Source organism: Marmota monax, unplaced genomic scaffold (assembly GCF_021218885.2).
Source record: "Marmota monax isolate L192 unplaced genomic scaffold, Marmota_monax_Labrador192_F-V1.1 WCK01_AAM20220418_F8-fsc00063, whole genome shotgun sequence".
NCBI lineage: Eukaryota > Metazoa > Chordata > Mammalia > Rodentia > Sciuridae > Marmota > Marmota monax.
In genome coordinates this window covers 4461257-4481347 of record NW_026693726.1, presented here as the reverse complement: position 1 = coordinate 4481347, position 20091 = coordinate 4461257, and the positions used below count along the sequence as shown (strand labels likewise).

Genomic DNA, 20091 nt, shown 5'->3' with positions numbered 1-20091 from the left:
ATGCCTGCATGCTTTGCCCCTGACCTAGCAGCCATGCTGCCTACTCCCTAGTAGTCAGGTCTCAGGTCAGACATTCTGTTCAAGGAGGCTTACGATGTCTATTACCCATGTTCTGTGTTAACTTTCCACAAAGAACCCTTCTGACACGAGGCCATCTTATTCATTCATTCAGTAATTCATTTACTGTCTGTTTCTACCAGCCCCAATGTGATCTCAGAACTGGGGGCATCCAGGACAATGCACACAAGAAGGGTTCCATGAATCTGTTGAATGGAACGTGCGTGAACTGCCAAGGTAGAGGGTGGGTGCATGAGAAGTTGAAAAGAAGTTGCTAACACAATACCATGATGCCAAAGAAGACTGTGCAGAAGAGTGGGGACGGGAGATGGCCACAGTTTGGGTGGACTGAGGCTGTAGGAGGTCATTGCCATTACTGGGAAGGCTCTAGCAAAGATGAGGCGGGGCTGTTTGCTCCATTGAAGAGCATGATACGCTGGCCTGGCACCTGAAGGTTTGCTCCTTAAGGTAATGAGATAATGCTGAGGAGAAGGGCCATCCTGCATTTGGAAGCTCTAGAATGCCCAGGAGAAATATCTGAGCTCTAATCCCCAAAGGAGAACCCTTTAAATGTTTTGGCCACAGGGTGTCATGGTAGAAGCGCTGCTTTAAAAAATTCATCTTTGGAGTGTGTCTCCTCCATTTTGCCTACTTTTCTTACTTTTCCTATGACCTAGTAATCCCTTCATTCCACACACCAAACTCTCTTTAAAGGTTCTTCCCCAGCCCCCTTTGTTTTCAAGGTGGACACCTCACTCTTCAACCTGCTTCATTTTGTGTGTGTGTGTGTGTGAAAAATGTACCTCATGGAGCTGATAGACGGGCCAGACAAATGTACATTTGATTTTCATGTGTTTGTATGTATGCATGTTGTGTTTCTAAGATTAAATTCTCAGGAGGAAGTGAGTTGTGCTGTTTTATAGCTCTCTGTCGGTGATTAATCTGGCTAATCGTAGAGATATATGTTGTGGGCGTTCTTTTCGATGAAATTGCCTTATATTTGCTGTCCCTTGGGTATTTAAGTGGCTAAATCTATGACTTGCAATCCAAGATATTTTAAGCTGAAATCTGCCCTCTAAGTAGATAAATCTGAGTGAGGGTTCAGTTTATAGAGTTTGGGGAAAGAAAGAGCTTTTCCATTCATCAGTTCTTAGTGATCAGAGAAACAGCTGTTGCCTACCAGCTTGGTTCCCTGAAGGATTGATAAAGCCATCACGGCAGCTGCTTCTTGCAACTTCCTTTGTGGGGCTTTTGAGTGTTCCAATGCAACCAAAGTCCTGCTACTTCCTATAAACACCAGGAAAAAGATGATATTGATATTCGAGGAGCGTATAGTACTTCACAAATCAATTTTATTAATTTAAACACAAAAATTAATGAAGAAAAATTCTGTACACAATTGTGGACACGACACACCTTTTTACAGTAAGGCCAAGATGAGTTTTGTCTTTTCAGTCTTCAGAGTACAAGAACATAAAATGAGAAGGTTAAAAAAAAATAAATCATCAACTTCTGTTTGCTTCAAGCGAAAAAGGGAAAAAAAAGAGAAGCTAATTCATTTGTCACACGATTTGGAGAATTCACAAATGACTAATTCTAGCAGCAACACGAAACTTCAGATAAGGGTGGAATAGCTCTTTAGCTACTCTGGGTCAAAGCTGGGGGGGCCAATACAATATTAAATAAAATGTATCCAAAGAATAATTTCATGGAAATGGAAAGCTTTAGATGCCAAAGATTAGCTTGCCTGGACAAATTGATCACTTTGGGAGAGACTTTCCTATTGTGTGACCACGGTGACACTTTCCCCCCCCACCCACGATTTATGCTTGTCATGATATAAGTGGAGGCTAACATTAATCTTTTGGTGATGGAGACCCAGCTACATCCACTGTTGGCAGTGAACTTTCCTCTGCATGGGGAGGAAAAGAGAGGGGATTTGAACTTGTGGAGTAATGCAAAGTTATACTGATGTCTAGCCACGTGGAAATGTCTTCCTGTACTTAAACAAGAAAATACAGACACAATAATAATTCTGAGTACATTAAAACTCTGTTAGTCTCCCATTCATGAACCATTTTTATTAATAAAATATATCTATCATCTATATTATTTCCATGGGATGAAGCATTTGAATAATCACTTTTCCAAATAGTTACATATAATACATTAGTGTTGAAATGAAAAAGGTGATAAGAGGACTTTTCATGTTTCCAAAAGAAGAAGCTGCTGTGTTATTTTTATCAAGATCCTCCTAACAGTATTAACAAAATTTAGATAGAAGAACTGATGGGGAAAAAGGATTTGGAAAACAAAATCCTTATTGACACTTGACATCCATGCTTTTGGTCTTGACAACATTATCAAAAAAAAAAATCCATTATCTACATATTTATACCCAATACTCGGATAAGGCACTGCACATGGGTTTGTGCACCTGTTGCCTCAAGCTTCACTGAGAAGGCTTTACTGCCTTTCAATATCATTTCCCTAAACAATATGTAAAAGAATCATCCATTATTACAAATTTACACCAAAAATTCTTTCTGTACATGATTGTCTCAGTGACGTACATATTATATGTTTAAATTAGACATACTTTAAACTACTTTGCAATGTGCTAAAATTCAAAGTACTTGCCATGTCATGAGGCAAAGGCCTTTAATTGCTTATTTCTTACATTATTGTCTCTTCAATTACTTGATGTCAAAAAAGTCTGTCTGGGCGAGTTGTATGGTATGTGATTTATACCTCAGTAAATTTTTTTTTTAATAAAAAGTCTGTTCATAAATAAGTAGAGATGTACAGATTACCCTGGGTAGAAGACACCAAAAAGTAAACCTTCTTTACAAGAAAATTCTTCCAATGGTATTCAGGAAATACATTTTCAGTCTTTGTTGTGCAATCAAGTTTGCTGTATTAGAGAAGCTGTTTATGTCACATTGAAAATGCTAAAAACTGAAGTGTTTGCAGGTCCTTTCTTCACAGGTTTGAACCGTGTAGTTAATGTGGCAAAGACACATTACACTGTGCTAGAACATTCTCATGGCTTATTTTCATTGGATTCACAGTACTAGAGTCAACAGCTGTTCTGAAGAAATAGACGTGGTCCTCCCTTAACCACGAGGGCAGAGGTCAAAATTGACAGCAGCTGCACATGGTATGTTGAAATCACTAAGTTCTGGAGTCCAGCGCTGACAAGAAACTCGGGCCTGTTGGATTTGTCCCTGGTCACAGGGAGGTTGTGTGGTTTCAAAGTGCCATGCTGTCGTTACAGGTACTCCAGTTCCAAGGCATGATGTAGGGCCATGAGGTCCGAGTGGCTAGAGACCCTCCAGAAAGGCATGGCATGCTGCAGAAGGGGCAGATACACAGTCAGGACAGAGAATGTGCCCAACTCCCTCTAAAAATCCACTATTTATGCCCAGTCCCTTGTTTAAGTATTAGGAAAATTGCCGGCTATCATCTTCGCCATCACATCCATCTGTTCAAAAAAAAATTCAAACCTAATCCTCCCAAAGAGTCTGGGGATGAATTTTAAAATGTAATCCAGAGTTCATTTCTTTAAAAAGGTTCTGGATATTTTTAAACTAGGTCTATACTGTGACTTGATTGCTAATTTTAAACTTTAATAAGACATTCACTATGAATGAAACTTTGCCAAGAACAGGTGCCTTTCAAAATATGTATGCAGTGGATTTTTGATGCTGAAAGCTTAAAAAGCTTTTCTTTTTATGAGTCTAAGCCATTTTCCTCAGTTGGTAGTATTTTACATTTTTCCAAACTAATCTTTCTCATATATGAAGCAATCGTTCTTTATTTCCATCAGTTATTCTTTACATTGTTCTTAAATGACTTTACCATATGAGAAAAACTTAATGGACGTCTAAGGTTGGTTTGTGTGTATTTGTGTTATTACTTAAACTATCAAGGTAGGGATGTTTGTGAAACATCTGAATAAACCAGAGACAAGAAAAACAGGAGAAAGTAAGGTCACTGCAATCCATAAGTGGTGAAAAATGTGATAATGAACTTTTATAGTTCAAAAGGAGTGTAAATAAGTACTTTTGCATCAGTAAAATGTTTTTCTTAAATAAAAGAAAATCATCACCTTTGGGGGACAAAATTCTGCTTAGCTCATAAAGTGATAAACTACTTATTATAGAAGGTAATAATTATAGGATAATATGGAGGCCAAAGTATAATTTGCAATTATAGTTCTGAAGAATTTGGGAAATTTTCAGACTAAGAAGAATCTGACACGGAGGCAAATAGAAATGAGGTTTTTTTTTTCTAATCTGTAACAATGGGAGCTACTATTTTGATATCAATCACAAGCTGCTATATTACTGGGCTGCAAACTATTAAAAGCACATTTATTAACAATGTATTTGCCTCAAATTATCTAAAATCTTATATTACATTGCAATATCAAATGTAGGCCTTTTGTACTTGATATTACTTGCAAGTATCTATATATTTTTGTTAGCCACTTCTAGACTATTTTATCATTTAAGGATAAGATCTCATTGTAGATTTCTAGAGGATGCTCTACTGAGATCTTTAGATTGTAAGATAAATCATTGTGCTTTCATTCATTTTAAAAAATTGTTTTTGATTTTTGCATGCATACAGTCTAGGTATAAATGACCTTGAGTTGCATCTTGCCATGACTCAGTATTTCACAGTCTGTAGATGAGTAACAGAAAGGTACTACTATGTAAATTAATCTGTATTCTACGGAGAGTTGAAGGGGAGCAATCATCTTTGCTTAGGGAATGGGGGAAATACTTGAACATAGGACGTGCTAGTTGAGCTGGGTCTGAAAGGATGAGCATTCAGAAGAGTACTCTGAATGGGTCTGTGGGGTGGGGCACAGAAGATAAAGGAAAAGTTGTTAGCACTGGTTGGGTATGAAAGACTCATTTGGTGACATGACTGGCTGCAGGAGCCAGTTGGTTCAGAGTCTGGTAAGCCCTATGAAAGAGTTTCTTGGTAATGATAATTATTAAGTACTGGGTGTTATGTCAAGAGTCACTGTGCCACATGCCTCAAATAGATATTATTATCACCATTCTACTACTGAAAAAAATAAGAGTAGAGGGTTTTAAATAATAACTGATATGGAATGAAGCCAAGATTCTTACCAGCTCTGAACTTAATCTGAATTTTACTGTAATGCCTCCTAACTGTTCCTGTGGCTTTTAAAAAAAATTTGCATAGCTGAATTATCAGCACAATAGCACATATTAAAACACATACTCACAATCCAATCCCTAATCTGGTAAACATGTGAATGCAATTCATAGATCTGGGATGTAAATGTTTGATCTCTTAGAAAGCTTTCGGTATTATTTCTTTTTTATTATTGGAGAAAATTCATGCATATAAAATATTTGTAAAAAAAATAGAACTATCTAAAGAAATACAGACCACTTTTTAATCCTACTACACAAATTTCTGTACATTTTTATGTAAGTTCCTATTCACATATTTGAAATTATGCATATATACAGAATGTACCATTCTGCATGCTGCTTATTTTGACTTAATCTCAACTTAATTTTAGATATATCGTTTTCAACTATAAACATATTCTTTCATATCAAACTATTTAATATCTAATTTTATATCCTTATGCTAATTGTGATTTTCCTCTTTCCTTTAATATATTTGCCAGCAATCCATTACCCTTCCCCAAAGTTCTTTCTCATTTCTATAGATCTAGTGTGCTGTTATTTTGGGAAGTAAAAAAGGATGCTGAAGGTTCTTCAGACAGACATCCAGAAACCTCTAGGATAACTAGCTTTACAAATTTATATAAAAATATTTGTGAGAGGTGGAATTTTTTTTTTTCCAAAATAGGTTTGGATTCTTTTGCAAGCATTGGTTCCCACAAATGAGTTCCCTACATCTACAATCATGACCACTACACATTTGGAAGCTACTGGTGCACTCAGAAACATGCAGCGACAAACGCAATAAGTGGCAGAGAAATAGAAAAGGAAACTTTAAAAAAAAATACTCCAGCTAATTCTTTGGTACATGGTTAAGTCATAAATTGGCCATTTCATGTCATAGCAAAAAACAGGTCCAATGACTGTCACTCATCTTCATAGGTGTGTTAATGCCAGCCTAGAGCACATTTAAATTGTTTTACCTTTAAGCCCTATTCTACAACACTATATAGAAAGGTGAGATTCTTCCTAAGAAGTCCTGAGTGAAAGTGATGAGCTATTCCTTTAGCAGATGATAGACAGCCCATCAACCCATCACAGTGCAGTGGTGATGAGGCTACTTCCTTGGAACAAAAGTGCCCAAGGTTTTACAATGACAGCAGGCAGATTCTGGGGACAGCTGCATTTAGGACACAAACTCCAGACTCAGCACTATTTCATCTCTTGAAGGGTAAAGAGGTCAGCAATGATCAGCTTCATTCTCACAAAAAAAAATAGTGGACTTCTCTAAGAGATGTTAACCAACTATCAAGTAGGTGCTTAAAAGAAAACAGTCTATGGAAGAAGGCTGGTGACAAAAAACTCCTACCCATAAATAATTAGAACTAATATTGCATAATAGTATTTTCCCTAAATAAGCACACATTGATGCAAAGATTGCATGTATTTCTAAGAGCTTCCCTATCTATAAAATAAAGGTTTAGGGGAAATGACTCAAGGTGCTTGATTGCAAGTTTATGATTTAATTATTAAGCTATAGTCCATTCCCTTTAGAGTACTGTAGCTGCAGGAGGAATGTAATAGTTAAGACACAAGACACATGCCGCCACTGCCAAGAACCACTCAGCAGGCACGATATATCTGATGAGACAAATTCATTACAATTTTGTGAGGCTATGTGGGACTGAAACTCAAATTCAGAGAGGAGAGCTTAGCTGAAAGCGGTAAGTTGGGCTTGTACTGAAGTGGAAGAATGGATGAAGTTGGAAAGAGAGATGTGCAGGGATGGGACTCCCAGTTAGGAGGTGTGTGTTGTGACAAGGCCAACAAGTAGGATGCACAGAGCATTTTCTGTGATTCTTCTGGATGACTCATTATATGGATCAATAAGATTTTTCAAGGAAATGAAAAATATATAAGGGGTTTAGATTTGTATCTGGTAAATAGAAGGAAATGGTGTCTCCCAACATCGAGGAATTTTTAGCCACCAAGAACGTATTTTAAACAATTTAGGGCAGCAGCCAGAGTCAGATGGATTTGGAAGTGTGACTGTCTGGGTCACAGAAAAATCAGGCAGAGTGACAGTAGAAATGGAGTGAGTGTGATGGATGGAAGGCATCATGAATGGAGAATTCATGTGACTTATGGGCTGCAGGTAGAGTACCCCAAAGCGAATCTAAGTGGACAAACTGGTTTAGGACAGCTGAAATCATTCAGTGTATTAAGATATTCAGATGGTTATGACATGCAATAGCAGAATGGAAATACTCCATCTGGTAACTGGAGCCCTAGGTTCCAAAATAGAGCTACCCACAAATCTTAACAGAAAATGACAGCTATAAGTGTGACACATGCACAGTTAGTTTATCAAGAGTGGGCACACACTGAGAGAAGTGGGTACCAAGGCCTAAAGGAGCACATGGTTCTGAGTCTTTACAGCCAAAATGTTTCCCAACGGGAACATAATGACACCTTCCTTCCTTTTCCCTCTTGACTATGGCTGTGAACTCTCCAAATTCCCTTAGCCTGACCTTCCCACCTGATATTTTGCATTTCTCCCTTCTAGTTACATCTGACATCCATCACACATAAAGCCGGGCATGTGGGCACTCATAGATAAATGGATATTGCTGGATTAAACTAAAATTTTCCAAAATTTAAAAGCAGACTCTGATGTTCATATTGCACTTCTGGGAATTTATCCCACAGAGGAATTTGTCCAACAGATACACTTGAATAAACCACATAAACACCATTCACTGCAGAACTGTTTGTAATAGTAAACACAGGAACCCACCTAAAGTTCAGCCCCAGGGGACTGGTTAAATAATTGCACATCCACATAATGGAATACCAAGCAGTCACTTAAAGGGATTAGAGATGGAAATCTCTATATACTGATACAGATAAGTGCCAGGACAGATTGCCAATGAAAAAAAGCAGGTACAGAAGAAAACAATATAATTATCATTTGTATTAAAAAAAAAAAACCCTCTGCTTTCCTATGCATACATTATTTCTGGATAGTTTGCATATGGAGGTACCAAAACATAGATTATTCTAACAACTCATGAATACTTATTATACTTCTCATCTTTTTCCCCTCCAATCAGAAGTGAGCTCTTCAAGGATGAAGGAGAATCCAGTTCCAAGACCTGACATATAGTAAGTGTTCATCAAATGTTAACAAATCACTATACAGTAGTAAGATTCTTTGGATTCCATGTTTGTAATCTCTGTATCACTCTTAATGAAAACTAAAACCAGATAATTTAATTGCATTACTAATATTTTTATATAAGTGGCTTCTATTTTCTTCTTGAATATGTTCAGAATTAGGTATTGTCAATCAAGTTCTCAGTTCTATTCTGGATTTTACAAGTTTTGAATGTTTAATAGTGCAATTTTTTGGGGGGTGGTGGTAGAAGGGATTGAACTCAGCGGCACTCAACAGTGCCACATCCCCAGTTCTATTTTGTATTTTATTTAGAGACAGGGTCTCACTGAGTCACTTAGCACCTTGCTTTTGCTGAAGTTGGCTTTGAACTCATGATCCTCCTGTCTCAGCCTCCTGAGCTGCTAGGATTACAGGCCTGTGCTGTGCCGCCTGGCTAAAGTGAGCAACTTTTGATGAAGCCTATGTCATTGTGTAGAATAATGTATATTTATTGTTTTTTCCTGTTATTCAGAAGAGACTAATTTGAAATAGCTTTCTAAGGTTAGTTTTCATTTGTAGAGTAAAAGTGGCCTTACTAAACTAAGTATTAACATCTTGATTTTTTTAAAATCATTGCATGAACAATTTTCACTCAAGTCATATTGTATTAGGAAAACAAAGAATTTATGGTGAAAAAGAAGGCCTGATTTTTTTTTCTTTGAGGAAAGCATTTCTATGATACGAATTATAGAGTTAGATTCAATTACTCAGAAAAGTCCTTGGACTAAATTGGCAAAGAGGTCCAAGTGAAACCAGGATTTCAAGTGACCTTTAATGACATAGGCAACTGGAGAATTACTTACAGGCTTTTGTTTCTGGCTTAAAAAACAATCTTACTTAGTCAGATGAAAGACATCTCTACAGGGAAAAGAAGAGTGTTGTGCATTTTTAACTGAGAGGTAAGCTAAATGGTTAAAACTGATTTTGAACAAATGCAAAATGTTTTGACTTTGCAAAACAATATAAAAATGTGCAAGACTTCAGTGGTTCACTATTTTATTTAGTAATTTAAACTGATTATTCATTCTGATACTTCAGTTATTGAGTAGTACTAAAGTTTAAAAGCATAATTTCATATCTGCCTCACAAGAAGAAATAAACTTTAATTTAAAAAAGCATATAAATTATTTTCTGTAAACCAAATGCTTAAGATATATAAATGAGATTCATAGTTTACTTCTAAATCTCATGAGACCAGAGAAAGCAAGTTCAAAACTTAGGACACTTTCTAGCTGTGTTTGTTGGTCAAATAAATCATCCTTTCTGTGCCTTCATTTCCTCCTCTGTGAAGTGGGTCTAAGGATTCCTTCCTAATAAAATTGCAAGAATTTAATGAGACAATGGATATGAGTGCTTAAAAGGAGAGACTGAGGTATGAAGATGTTAGTAACTGGAACAAGAACTGCTAACTCTTCATGTAGCTTTTTACAGGGCAAGTTGAGGATATTCATTATCTATTATTTTAGATCTTTTTCTAAAAAGGCTAGACAAAACATTCTCCTTAAGTTAGAAAATTAAGACCTATCATTCTGAGTAAACTTGATATCTGAATCTTTTGAAAAATCTACACTTTATATACAGAGAGGCAGGTCCCAAGGTACAAAGAGACTATTCTCATCAGATGGTTTGGGACTTATCACCTATAGTCAAACAGGAAATCAAAGTTAAAGGCTGGGATGACCCATTCATAGTCAAAAAAATTCAGAGAATGTTCTTTGCAACTGGTGTGCCCCAGGTAAAGAAAGAATATCATATCCAAAGACAAACGGAAATAATTTTAACTGTTTTTCTAACAAAGAATTTGTTTTTCCTGTTGTTCTTACCAAAACCAAACCTAAGAAATATATATATATTTAAGGTTTTTAGATAGGGTCCAAAGGATTTTACCTCTATTCTTTGATTTTAGGTGATCACTTTCACACACTGTGGCAACTTTCTCCTGAAATTAAACTTTTGGTGAACACCAGAGGAAGAAGAACCAGGCAGAGTCACACCCTGGCCTAGGGCCACATAGGCATGAAATGCTGCTCTTCAACTCCACAGTTCTCAGAGGTGTAAATCTGTTCCATGCCTTCCTGGCCACCAGGAGGTCCAAGGGGGAATTCCAGAGGTTTTTCCAGAAAGACAACTTGAGCCTGCATTCCCACTAAACATTCTCTTTAGATCTCCAGGATTGAATGTTGGGAATTCTAATTTATTTTGAGGAAGATGATCCACAGGGCTAATATGTATACCCAAGAACAATCAAGGCTGCACACTGGTGGAGAAGAAAGGTCAGAATGAGTGCTTAAATGGCAAATGCCATTTCAGATCAAGCACCAACAGACCAGAAGTTACTGTGAGTCTCCTGGCACACTGTATCCATGGTGCGTATCAGTGAGGTCATTGACAGAATTAGTGTCAATACCTACACTTTCATTGGAATTCAGAGGCACCAACAAAGGTGCATGAAGTCATCTTCATAGACCATAAGAAGGCTGGCCACATGTCATACTTGAGGTTCAATGATGCATCTGTGACCTGGAACTTTATGTGCCACTTCTAGTATATACGAAAAAATATTGTAGAAGAACTAGATTCTTTTATGGAATCTAATGAATGAGTGTGGGAGGGGAAAGTTATGTTATTGGCTAATCTTGTCATGCTCTTAGGAAATATTTAGAGTACAAGTGTACCAAGAATTATAAAAACATTCAAAGACAGACTCAATAAAACAAAACAAGATCTCCACCTCTAAGCTCAGATTTAGTTCCTGAAAGAGACACATCAGCCAACAGGAATGGTGGCTACCATTTCTTACTGAATTCACATGTATCAGGCTCTATTTTATTGTAGTTATAGATCTTAAATCTAATCTTTAAAAACAGGCCTGGAAGCTAGGTGCTTTTGCTAGACCAGGAAGACGAAGAGAGGGGTCAAGAAACTTGTGCAAAGTCAGACTGGAATAAGCAGCAGAGCCATAAATCAAACCTAGGCTGGAGCAAGAATCCAAGCTGTTTACTACTCTAGTTCTGGTGAGTAAGACTATAATTAGGTTCCTAGACACTGTGGGTATATGAAAAGTAAAGCATGAATTTTGAAAATTGAGTTAGACAATGACTGAAAGGCACTGGGGTAAAGATTCCAGAGAAAAAATGCTAGGCATGGTCTGAGGAGGGTGTAAATCCTCAAATGCATATGTTGGTGGTATCTGGAGGTGGAGCCTGTAGGAGGTAATGAGATAGGGCTGCCATGACAGCATTAATGGCTGTACAAGAGGAACAGAGACCTGATCTTGCATACTTACTGTCTCAATGTGGGATGCCCCCTGCCATGTTATAATGTAGCAAGATGGACTGCTCAGCTTCTAGAACTGAGCCACATAAACCTGTTCTTTTATAAATTGGTCTCAAGTATTTTGTTACAGTAACAAAACAAACATCAACAGATGAATGTGACTGCAGTGTTCTGTGAAGGAGGAAGGCAGGTTGTAACCAGATTGTGAAGACCCTGGGTGCCAGGCTAAGGTATGTGGTCCTCCCCTTACAAAAGGGCATTGAGATGCAGAATGAAACAGCTTCTTCAGAGAGAACCTTGAAGAGATTGAGGAGAACAAAAATGCAAGGGTAAGACAGGAAGTCAGGAGACTTAAAGTGAGGTCCTTTACAAGTATCCCAAGAGGCAGGACCATCAGGTCCCATAGAAAACCAAATCTCTGGCCACCTGGTATGGAAGAGGCAGTCAGGCTCAGGTAATGAGATTTGAACCACCTGGCAACGTCTGTTCTGGGTACAGAAAGGGGCAGGCTGGCATGAGTAAGCGTGTGTGTCATCTCTGTTCTGGATGGTAACTGCACCACTCTGCCTACCTTTCTGCTCCCAAAGTCTACACTCTATGAAGACCAACCAGATCTTCACAATCTGGTTACAACCTTTGAGCTTGTGCACCTCACTATTCATGTTGAGTTCTCTGACCTTTTCCGGTGCTTATAGCTCTGTACATGTCCTATAGTCTGTTTCAATGATCCATTTATGAGAATTTTGAGGACTAAGGAAAAGTGAATAGCACAAGATGTACCCTCTACACTCACCTTTTTTGCTCCTTGTTCTTCTTCCACACCATCTCCTATAACAACATACACCACTTTTCTTCCAAACCTTTGAATTATCCTCTCAAAACAGCTTTCTTTTCCTAATGAACAAAAACAAATTACACAGTTTGGATAACCCAGACTGATGGTGCTGGAACCTTTTATATAAAATGCTTTCTTTGTGCTTTTGATTCAACTCAACCCCATTTGTGCAAAACGTAGAGTGCTTGTATGTCATTTGGTATTATATGGAATAGCACAATAGATTTAAAATTACAAATTAATTAGCAATGTGGTATCCTGTCCCTTGAAAACTGACAATACTCTTTTCCCAAGGACTTGTTCATTAAAAAGTAGAATCTAGTCAATTTCAGTTTAACAATTGAGAGAACAGTGTTGTTTTGCAGTAATACTTTTTTCTTACAAGCTGAGACTAAACAAAGACATGAAATTCTGGCAATATATTATAGCTTGGTTTTTAAGAAGTTTCATAAAATATCAAACTCTGAAAATACTTGTTCCAAATAGAGAATGTTAAGAGAAATGAAACTGGTTTGACTTGGTTTTGGCAATAGCAAGAACAAACAAACATTGGAATTAGTTTACCCCTTCGTTTTCAGGTTGAATTAAAGCCCAATGAGTTTACTTGAAATAGTTTCAAAAAACTCCTCCTGAAATCAGTGTCAGGTAATTGGGGTACCATAGTGAGCTCATGCCTACTGTACCCAGGCATCTCATGTTCAATAAAGCACTTTCCTAGAGGAAAGGAGAGATACAGGTAACAAAACACCTTTATCTGTCTGTTATCTTTCCCATGTCATGACTTAGTTTGGGCTCCCAGCGTGGCTACCCCACCAGCACATCCTAGCAGTTAATGCAGGCATTGTTTCTTCCAAGTCTCTGGCTGCCAATGGGGTCATTTTACTGGACAATGGGACAGTTTATAGTTTTCAAATGTGAATGGTTGAGAGGGACCTGCACCCCTTTCAAATAAGGATCAGATATACCAATGAACAAATTGCTTGTTTGCTTAAACAAATGTCTGCTTTATATTTGTATTTTGCACTAAAATCTCTCATTTGCATCTGACAGAATGAAATAGAGCCAGCCTTATTCAAAGGATACAATTTTAATGCTGCTTTAGTTGTCTACTAAACTGTGAAACATTAAGTCACTAAGGAACAAATACAAAATATAGTTTTCTTTGCAAAAATGTATAACCAAATATGTGTCATGAAAACTTTTTCCCTCCTTGAAGGAAAATAAGTGTTTCTGCAGTTTTTGTCTCATGGAAACAGGAAGGTTAAACATTAAAGGTGAAGGTAGAGAGGACAAAAATGAATTCTTTCCTATGCATATATGTTCAACTATAAATTTGGGGTCAGGTGGAAAAGATGAAGCTGTCATTTAGAAGTTAGTTAGAAATCTTATACTAAGTATTCACTTTCAATCCATTTTGTCTGAAAAGGCATCCCCGCAGTTCTGCTAAGTGAGAGACCATTCTTCTCCTAGCATTTTAGCGGTTTGTGTACCATGAAAAGCCTGTTTTTTCTATACTTTTTCTATACTGATCATATCTCTTATTTGATGGCACAATTAGCAATAACAATGAGTTTTAATCTCTAGTTTTCTAAATAAAAATATAGAAAAGTGAGATCCTGTCTCTGAGATAATTGTGTACCACCCTATATTTTTCATTCTAATTTTTATTCTGTATTGAAAAAACATCCAATATTTGAAATAAAATGTCCATTTAAATAGTTAATGCTCACTGAAGTGTTATTGTGATTTCCTATTACCATTTTCAAATTACCTGGGATTAAACCTCAAGGCATATGACACACAAAATACTACTTGTGCTTTCCTTCTGGGGGCTCAGAACTACCCCTTCTGTATACTAAATGTTTCCTTGGAATTTGTCCCAACTTTCATGTGCTAATAAACCTTACCACAATCTCTGTTTACAAAACACAATAATTCTACTTGATCAATATAGATGAAAATAGGATTAACACATGACTTAATATAAACCGATTGTTCTTTTTATGGAACATGAGAACATATACAATTTCTGGTTATAATGGGCTACTCAAACAGTTATTTAGTATATCCCTTTTATAAATATTTTTCAGCTTTCTGATCTTGGTTTTTTCTCGGGAAGCATCATTCTCAGTATGTATATTTCCAATTTGAGAAGTCTACATGAATACTTCATAGGCTTTTCAAACTCAACACTGATTTAATTAAGCATAATTTCCCCATCCATTAATCATGCCACCACTGACCCAGGTGCCTAAAAGAAACCTCCATGCCAGCCTTCCTTGAAATAAACATATTTATTTTATTCAGAAACATGTTTTGAGTACCTAATATAAACTGGGCACTGCAGACACTATGATGAGCAAAAGAGACCGCAAGAATATTAAAGTAGGAGACCCATTAGACTCACAGGAATTCCACCTTTGTCCCTTTATAAATAGCCAGAAATAGGCTTCTTCCTACCTACAAGGATGCTTTATCCTCCTTTCCGGGGAATTAACCAAAATTTATCTCCTTAGAGTAATATACAAAGCCATAAGACTAGACCCATGTGTACCTCTCCAGTTTCAACTTCAAGTTTCATTGTACACTAATCAATTAGGATCATTCACAAATCCCTTAGCAGGGAACACATTTTAATTTCTCTTTTGATCTCTTAGCACATCTGCTGGGTACACAGTCTTTGTTCTTCTATACCCAGCTCAAATGTCATCCTGCCCCTTAGCTTTTGCTAGTATTTGCCCTCTGCCGACTCCTGACCAGAAGCAAATGCTTCCTTGGCCATGTGCACATTCAGGCATTTAGCAGCAACCTCCAGGGTATGGAAAGGAGTTTACATTTTGGAATCAGACCTGTAATTGGCCAACTATATACTTGAGCAATTTACTTTAATTTCCTCATTGTAAAGATTGAGTTAATTATATAAAATACTTAGTATAGTTCTAGACACCCAGTAGATACGTGAGATAAGTGCTCATTCATATTACTTTATCATATTGGAATATGGTGATTGAGATGTCTGCTTTCCCTGAGAATAAGAGCCATGTCTTTGTATCCCTACTTTTATTCTATATTGGTTTATAGTTCAATTAAATTTCATATTAGTCTTTTCCCCAACTGTTTCCTTCTTGCAAATAGCTTGATTTTTTTTGTATCTCCATAAAAAAATGGAAATTCAATTGTTCATATATATTAAAAATTAAAAACAAATCCCATTTCCAGTAATAGAAACAACTCTAAAAATAGTTTTATTTTTATAGTTTTACATAACTGCTCATTTTAGCTTACAAATATTTTTGTTGATGGGGTCGAAAATAATAAAAATAAAAGGATAATCTGGAATGGATGAGAAATTACTTATATGTCAAGTACTCATCTTAATATTAGCCAGTGAAATAAAATTTTATGACTTCCACCAAATGGATTATATTTTATTATTTCTCTTGATGTCTAATACTGATTTTGAAAATTATTTCTCAAGTATTCTGAATTCTGAAAAATAAGTTTCATTTACTGTCTTTCACTTTTACTACCCAGAAAGAGTTGATAAAAAAAAAAAAAACAAAACCAGCTCACCTATTTTAGTTGCACTGTAAATATTTTCTATTGGAAATACAATTCCTAATCCATATAGCAGGACTTTTGCCAATGCAGGGATGAGCTGAGTAGTTGTTACTAAAATATTCACACAGTTAGTCCTAAGGGAACAGAAAGAAACGACTGTTGAAAAATGAATCCCCCAAATGAACAAGCCAGAGGCACTCTTGTCCCAGCAGAGACCCCAAGGGTGCCTCACCGGGAGTGAATGAGGGAGAGTGCTTTCAGGGCCAGAGTCAACCAGGAATCTGTCAGAGCTTCAATCTCAGCCCTCAACTGCAACCAGGCTTCCCTCTTAGCTGGACCAAGCAGACCTGGGGATTTAAAAGAGTATATGAGCTACTTCCTCACCAATGCATTTCTCCGGCTGTATAAATATTTAATATCATTACCAACATCGCCTCCAAGCTTTATAATATACAAAGTCATTTTCACATATTATCATTCAGGTGACAAATATTTTAGTTTATAAGGACCACTTGCTGGCTTTGCATTCCTAGCGTGCCTTCTTTTTGGGTCATCTATTTTCCTCACTTCAGCTAACCTTCTGGCTGCCAGTATAGGTGTGTCGTGATGTTGGCTTTGCCAGTGAAAATCAGTCTTGGCAGAACTTTTGCTGAATCTATGAAAAGACAGCTCTTCCTCACCCAGAAAGTGCTAAACTGGTTGGATACAGACCGGGATCTACTGGTGGTCATTTTCCCACCTCTTGGGAGGAACAATCAGATGATTCCTCTCTAGAGGGAAAGCATGGATTCTCTTGATGATATCACTTGAACATCTGAATACAGCCATGTTGGAAATCTATCCTTACACTTTCCATCTTTTTTTTTAAGTCCATATATTCCCTGTGAATGCTAAAGCCATCCTAGCCACTGTGAACCACAGGAACAGATCCAAGCTAAGGCAAGCATCCACCCTGTAGAAGGAATGTTAACAGCCCATCTTGTGATTTGGTTAGGGGTTGCTAAGCCCATATTATTGGAAGGACAACTGAATTGGAGAGGTCAAGGGACTTCCCCCAGGTCACATCACTAGGTAAACAGGGTAGCAGTCTCTATTCTGATACTTCTGACACTAAATCACAGCAGAATAAGTGCTGGTGAGATGCAACTGTCTTTAAAAAGCTAATTACGTCCCAAACAGTGTGACCCAACAGTGAGTGGTACTGTTGGCATTTGAACTGCACTGAGGCCCTGGTGATGGTCACTTGCCTCCCACATTGTTTTTGTAGGTGTTGTAGATCTCTTTTACTCGTCTGTAGCGGAAGGCCAACTTTCTCATCCAGTCCACACCGCCCCGGACACCAGTTGCCAGGCATAAATTAGCACTGGTGGCTGCAGCAGGAAAGCCATCTGTTCCAAAGTTATATGTGCTATTTAGATGCAAGAGAAGTCCAAAGTTAACTGAACAGAAAATTCATCTTAATTAGATGAATAATTAAGCCATAAAAGGGAGAAGATTCATTCACATTTCATGGTGCTCACCTTAGATCCTGTCCATTATCGTCTGAAGAAACATCATCTATATGGACTTGGTCACATTCCTGAAATGAAATCAAAATGATATACATCAGTTTTTTTTTTTTTTAATATTTATTTTTTTTTAGTTTTCCGCGAACACAACATCTTTGTATGTGGTGCTGAGAATCGAACCCGGGCCGCACGCATGCCAGGCAAGCGCGCTACCGTTTGAGCCACATCCCCAGCCCTATACATCAGTTTTTTGAAAGGTATTTTTTTTTTTAAAAGCCACATATAGTCATTTTAAAAAAACACCTTAAATGGAGCATTTTTCTACTATGTAAATCAGTAGGTGGCAGTCTCGTTAAATTGACATTTTTACCTACTTGCGGTGCTCTTCTGTGGGAAACAAGCAATGTCATCGAGGACTACTGTTATTCAGCTTCAGAAAACACATTTTTGTGTTTAGAAAAGAAAGTGATTGAAAACAATTAGCATGTGTGTTCCATAAACCTCAGGTACCTTAAGACATCACGCTGCTCAAAACTGATTCAGTCAGTGTCTGAGCGTAACTGAAACCAGACATTTTGGTAAATGTAACATGCTAGAAAAATTAAACCTGATGCTAACTGCCAATGAAATTATGACCTCTGATTGCTGTTGAGCCACACACCAACACAGCCTGAGGCCAGTGTGCTGAGGAGCCCAGACAAAAAATCTGTTACTAGTTTGCCATTTATTTGAGAGATGTGTTTTATTCTGTGTGTGTATGCGCGCGCATACACACACAGGATTTAAAAAAAAAAAAAAGCGGACAGGAGACTTCAGCACCTAAATAAAAATAATCAAACCATGTGTTGTTTTACATTTCTTTCAATTTTTTTTAACTGTTATTTTTTACAGTTTGGTATTACATGTTCATTTTAAATATTGAATTTATGAGTTTGTTATACCATGTTAGTTTGAACAGATCTGATTTTAAATCCCAAGCAGTGTATAAACTGTTCAGAACAGCAGGTTAACTTTGGGCTAAAACTTTGCTGGACCAAGAGAATGTTTATGCACCTGTTTGTATAGGAGCCTCAGCGTGTCTCCCTATGCCCTCTCCAGCCCCTCGCCTGGCTGTGGTTAAGAATGGGTGCCACATAAACACTTGAGGAATGAATGAAGGCATACTAATCTGGACATAGACAAAGTGTCTAGGCCAGAAACCAGTAACATAGATGTTACTCCTTTTGCATTTAGACTCTAAATATCCCTGAGGCCTTCATTAAACTAAGTTTAATAATACTCAAAGAAATTTCTAGGCAAATACCCTGTATTAGAATAGATTCTTCTGATTCAGGCTCTGCTCATGTTTTCAGATAAAGTTAATTTTATAAAAAGCAGCACCCCTCTTTAGCACTCGGCAACTGACTCTGTAACGGAGATGACATATGTGAACCGCTCCAGTAATGGAAGGTATATTTTTATGTTGCCGGTTCCTTCTGCACAATTCTCTCTCCATGGATTTGTGAGGAAGGGAGCAGGAGATAGAAATGGAAAGAAACTCAAACCAGCTGTTCCTTAACAGAATTAAAATCTTGACCCCCCAACCTCTTCTCCAAAGCATCTATTTTCCAGGCAGCCCTCTCCCAGCAAGCAGCAAGTTCCAAGGAGGAAAAGACTTTGACCTTGTAACCTGCCCACTCTCCTGAGGTCTATAACTTCAGATAAGAAAAAAGGAAAAGGCGGTCTAGGAGCCCTCACATGCTGACTGTGAATTTAACATTTGTAAAACAGGTCATTCTTGGAAAACACAGTGGGGAACTTCTCAGAGTTAACAATTTAATCTTATTTGAGGAGACAATGGTCATTGTTTGTGTTTGCAACAGCATGCTCATTCCAGTTTTAAAGAGTTGCACTAAGTTGGGAGAAGAAATCGCTGATCTTTACCCAGAAATGCAATTTTTATGATAGTTAGTAAATTACTCTTCTACAGTGTGTAGTTGGGGGAGGGAGATGGGGTAAAAGGCCATACTGTCCTGAAAGAGAAATTTTTGAACTGAGGGGAGGAAGTTGAAAAACTGAAAGGGGAAAAAAAAAAGATATGTTAAAAATAATTTAATTCAAGGAAAAGAAGCTGACCCAGAATTCCCTGGTTAACTTGGGAGTTAGAAGAGTGGTTTGGAAGAGCAGGGTGTGGTGATGCTTTTTAAAAACTAATTTAGTTGTAAATTTCCACTAACAGAGGACTCCTTTATCTTCTACCTCTGTTGGCGGCTCCGCTGTCCCCATTATTCTTCTATACCCTGTATTTGTTTTCTCCTGCTAGCTTTATTTAAGACTTATTGTTCCTGGCCCAGACCCTCATTGGAAGAACTGTTCCCTATCTTGGTTAGCTGTAATTAACTGTCAACAGCTTGAGGCTTTTACCAGTTGAGAGCAAACTCACCCCACAATGACTTAATTAAAGCAACTTTGGTTTGATAG

General features: G+C 37.4%; 1 protein-coding gene across 10 annotated transcripts in view; it reads right to left on the bottom strand.

The window, feature by feature from the left end:
- Window positions 1–1392: 1392 nt before the first annotated feature.
- The window catches only part of Eya1 (EYA transcriptional coactivator and phosphatase 1), a 315245-nt gene continuing 296546 nt past the window's right edge, over window positions 1393–20091 (bottom strand). For all 10 annotated transcript variants that reach the window (XM_058584409.1, XM_058584408.1, XM_046460578.2 and 7 more), the window contains 6 exons: window positions 17644–17702; window positions 17371–17531; window positions 16356–16470; window positions 16136–16257; window positions 12521–12621; window positions 1393–3409 (listed from right to left, as the gene is read on the bottom strand). In XM_058584409.1, coding sequence (XP_058440392.1) covers window positions 3329–3409; window positions 12521–12621; window positions 16136–16257; window positions 16356–16470; window positions 17371–17531; window positions 17644–17702 — 639 coding nt within the window. In that variant the 3' untranslated portion in view covers window positions 1393–3328. The remainder of the gene's footprint in view (window positions 3410–12520; window positions 12622–16135; window positions 16258–16355; window positions 16471–17370; window positions 17532–17643; window positions 17703–20091) is intronic.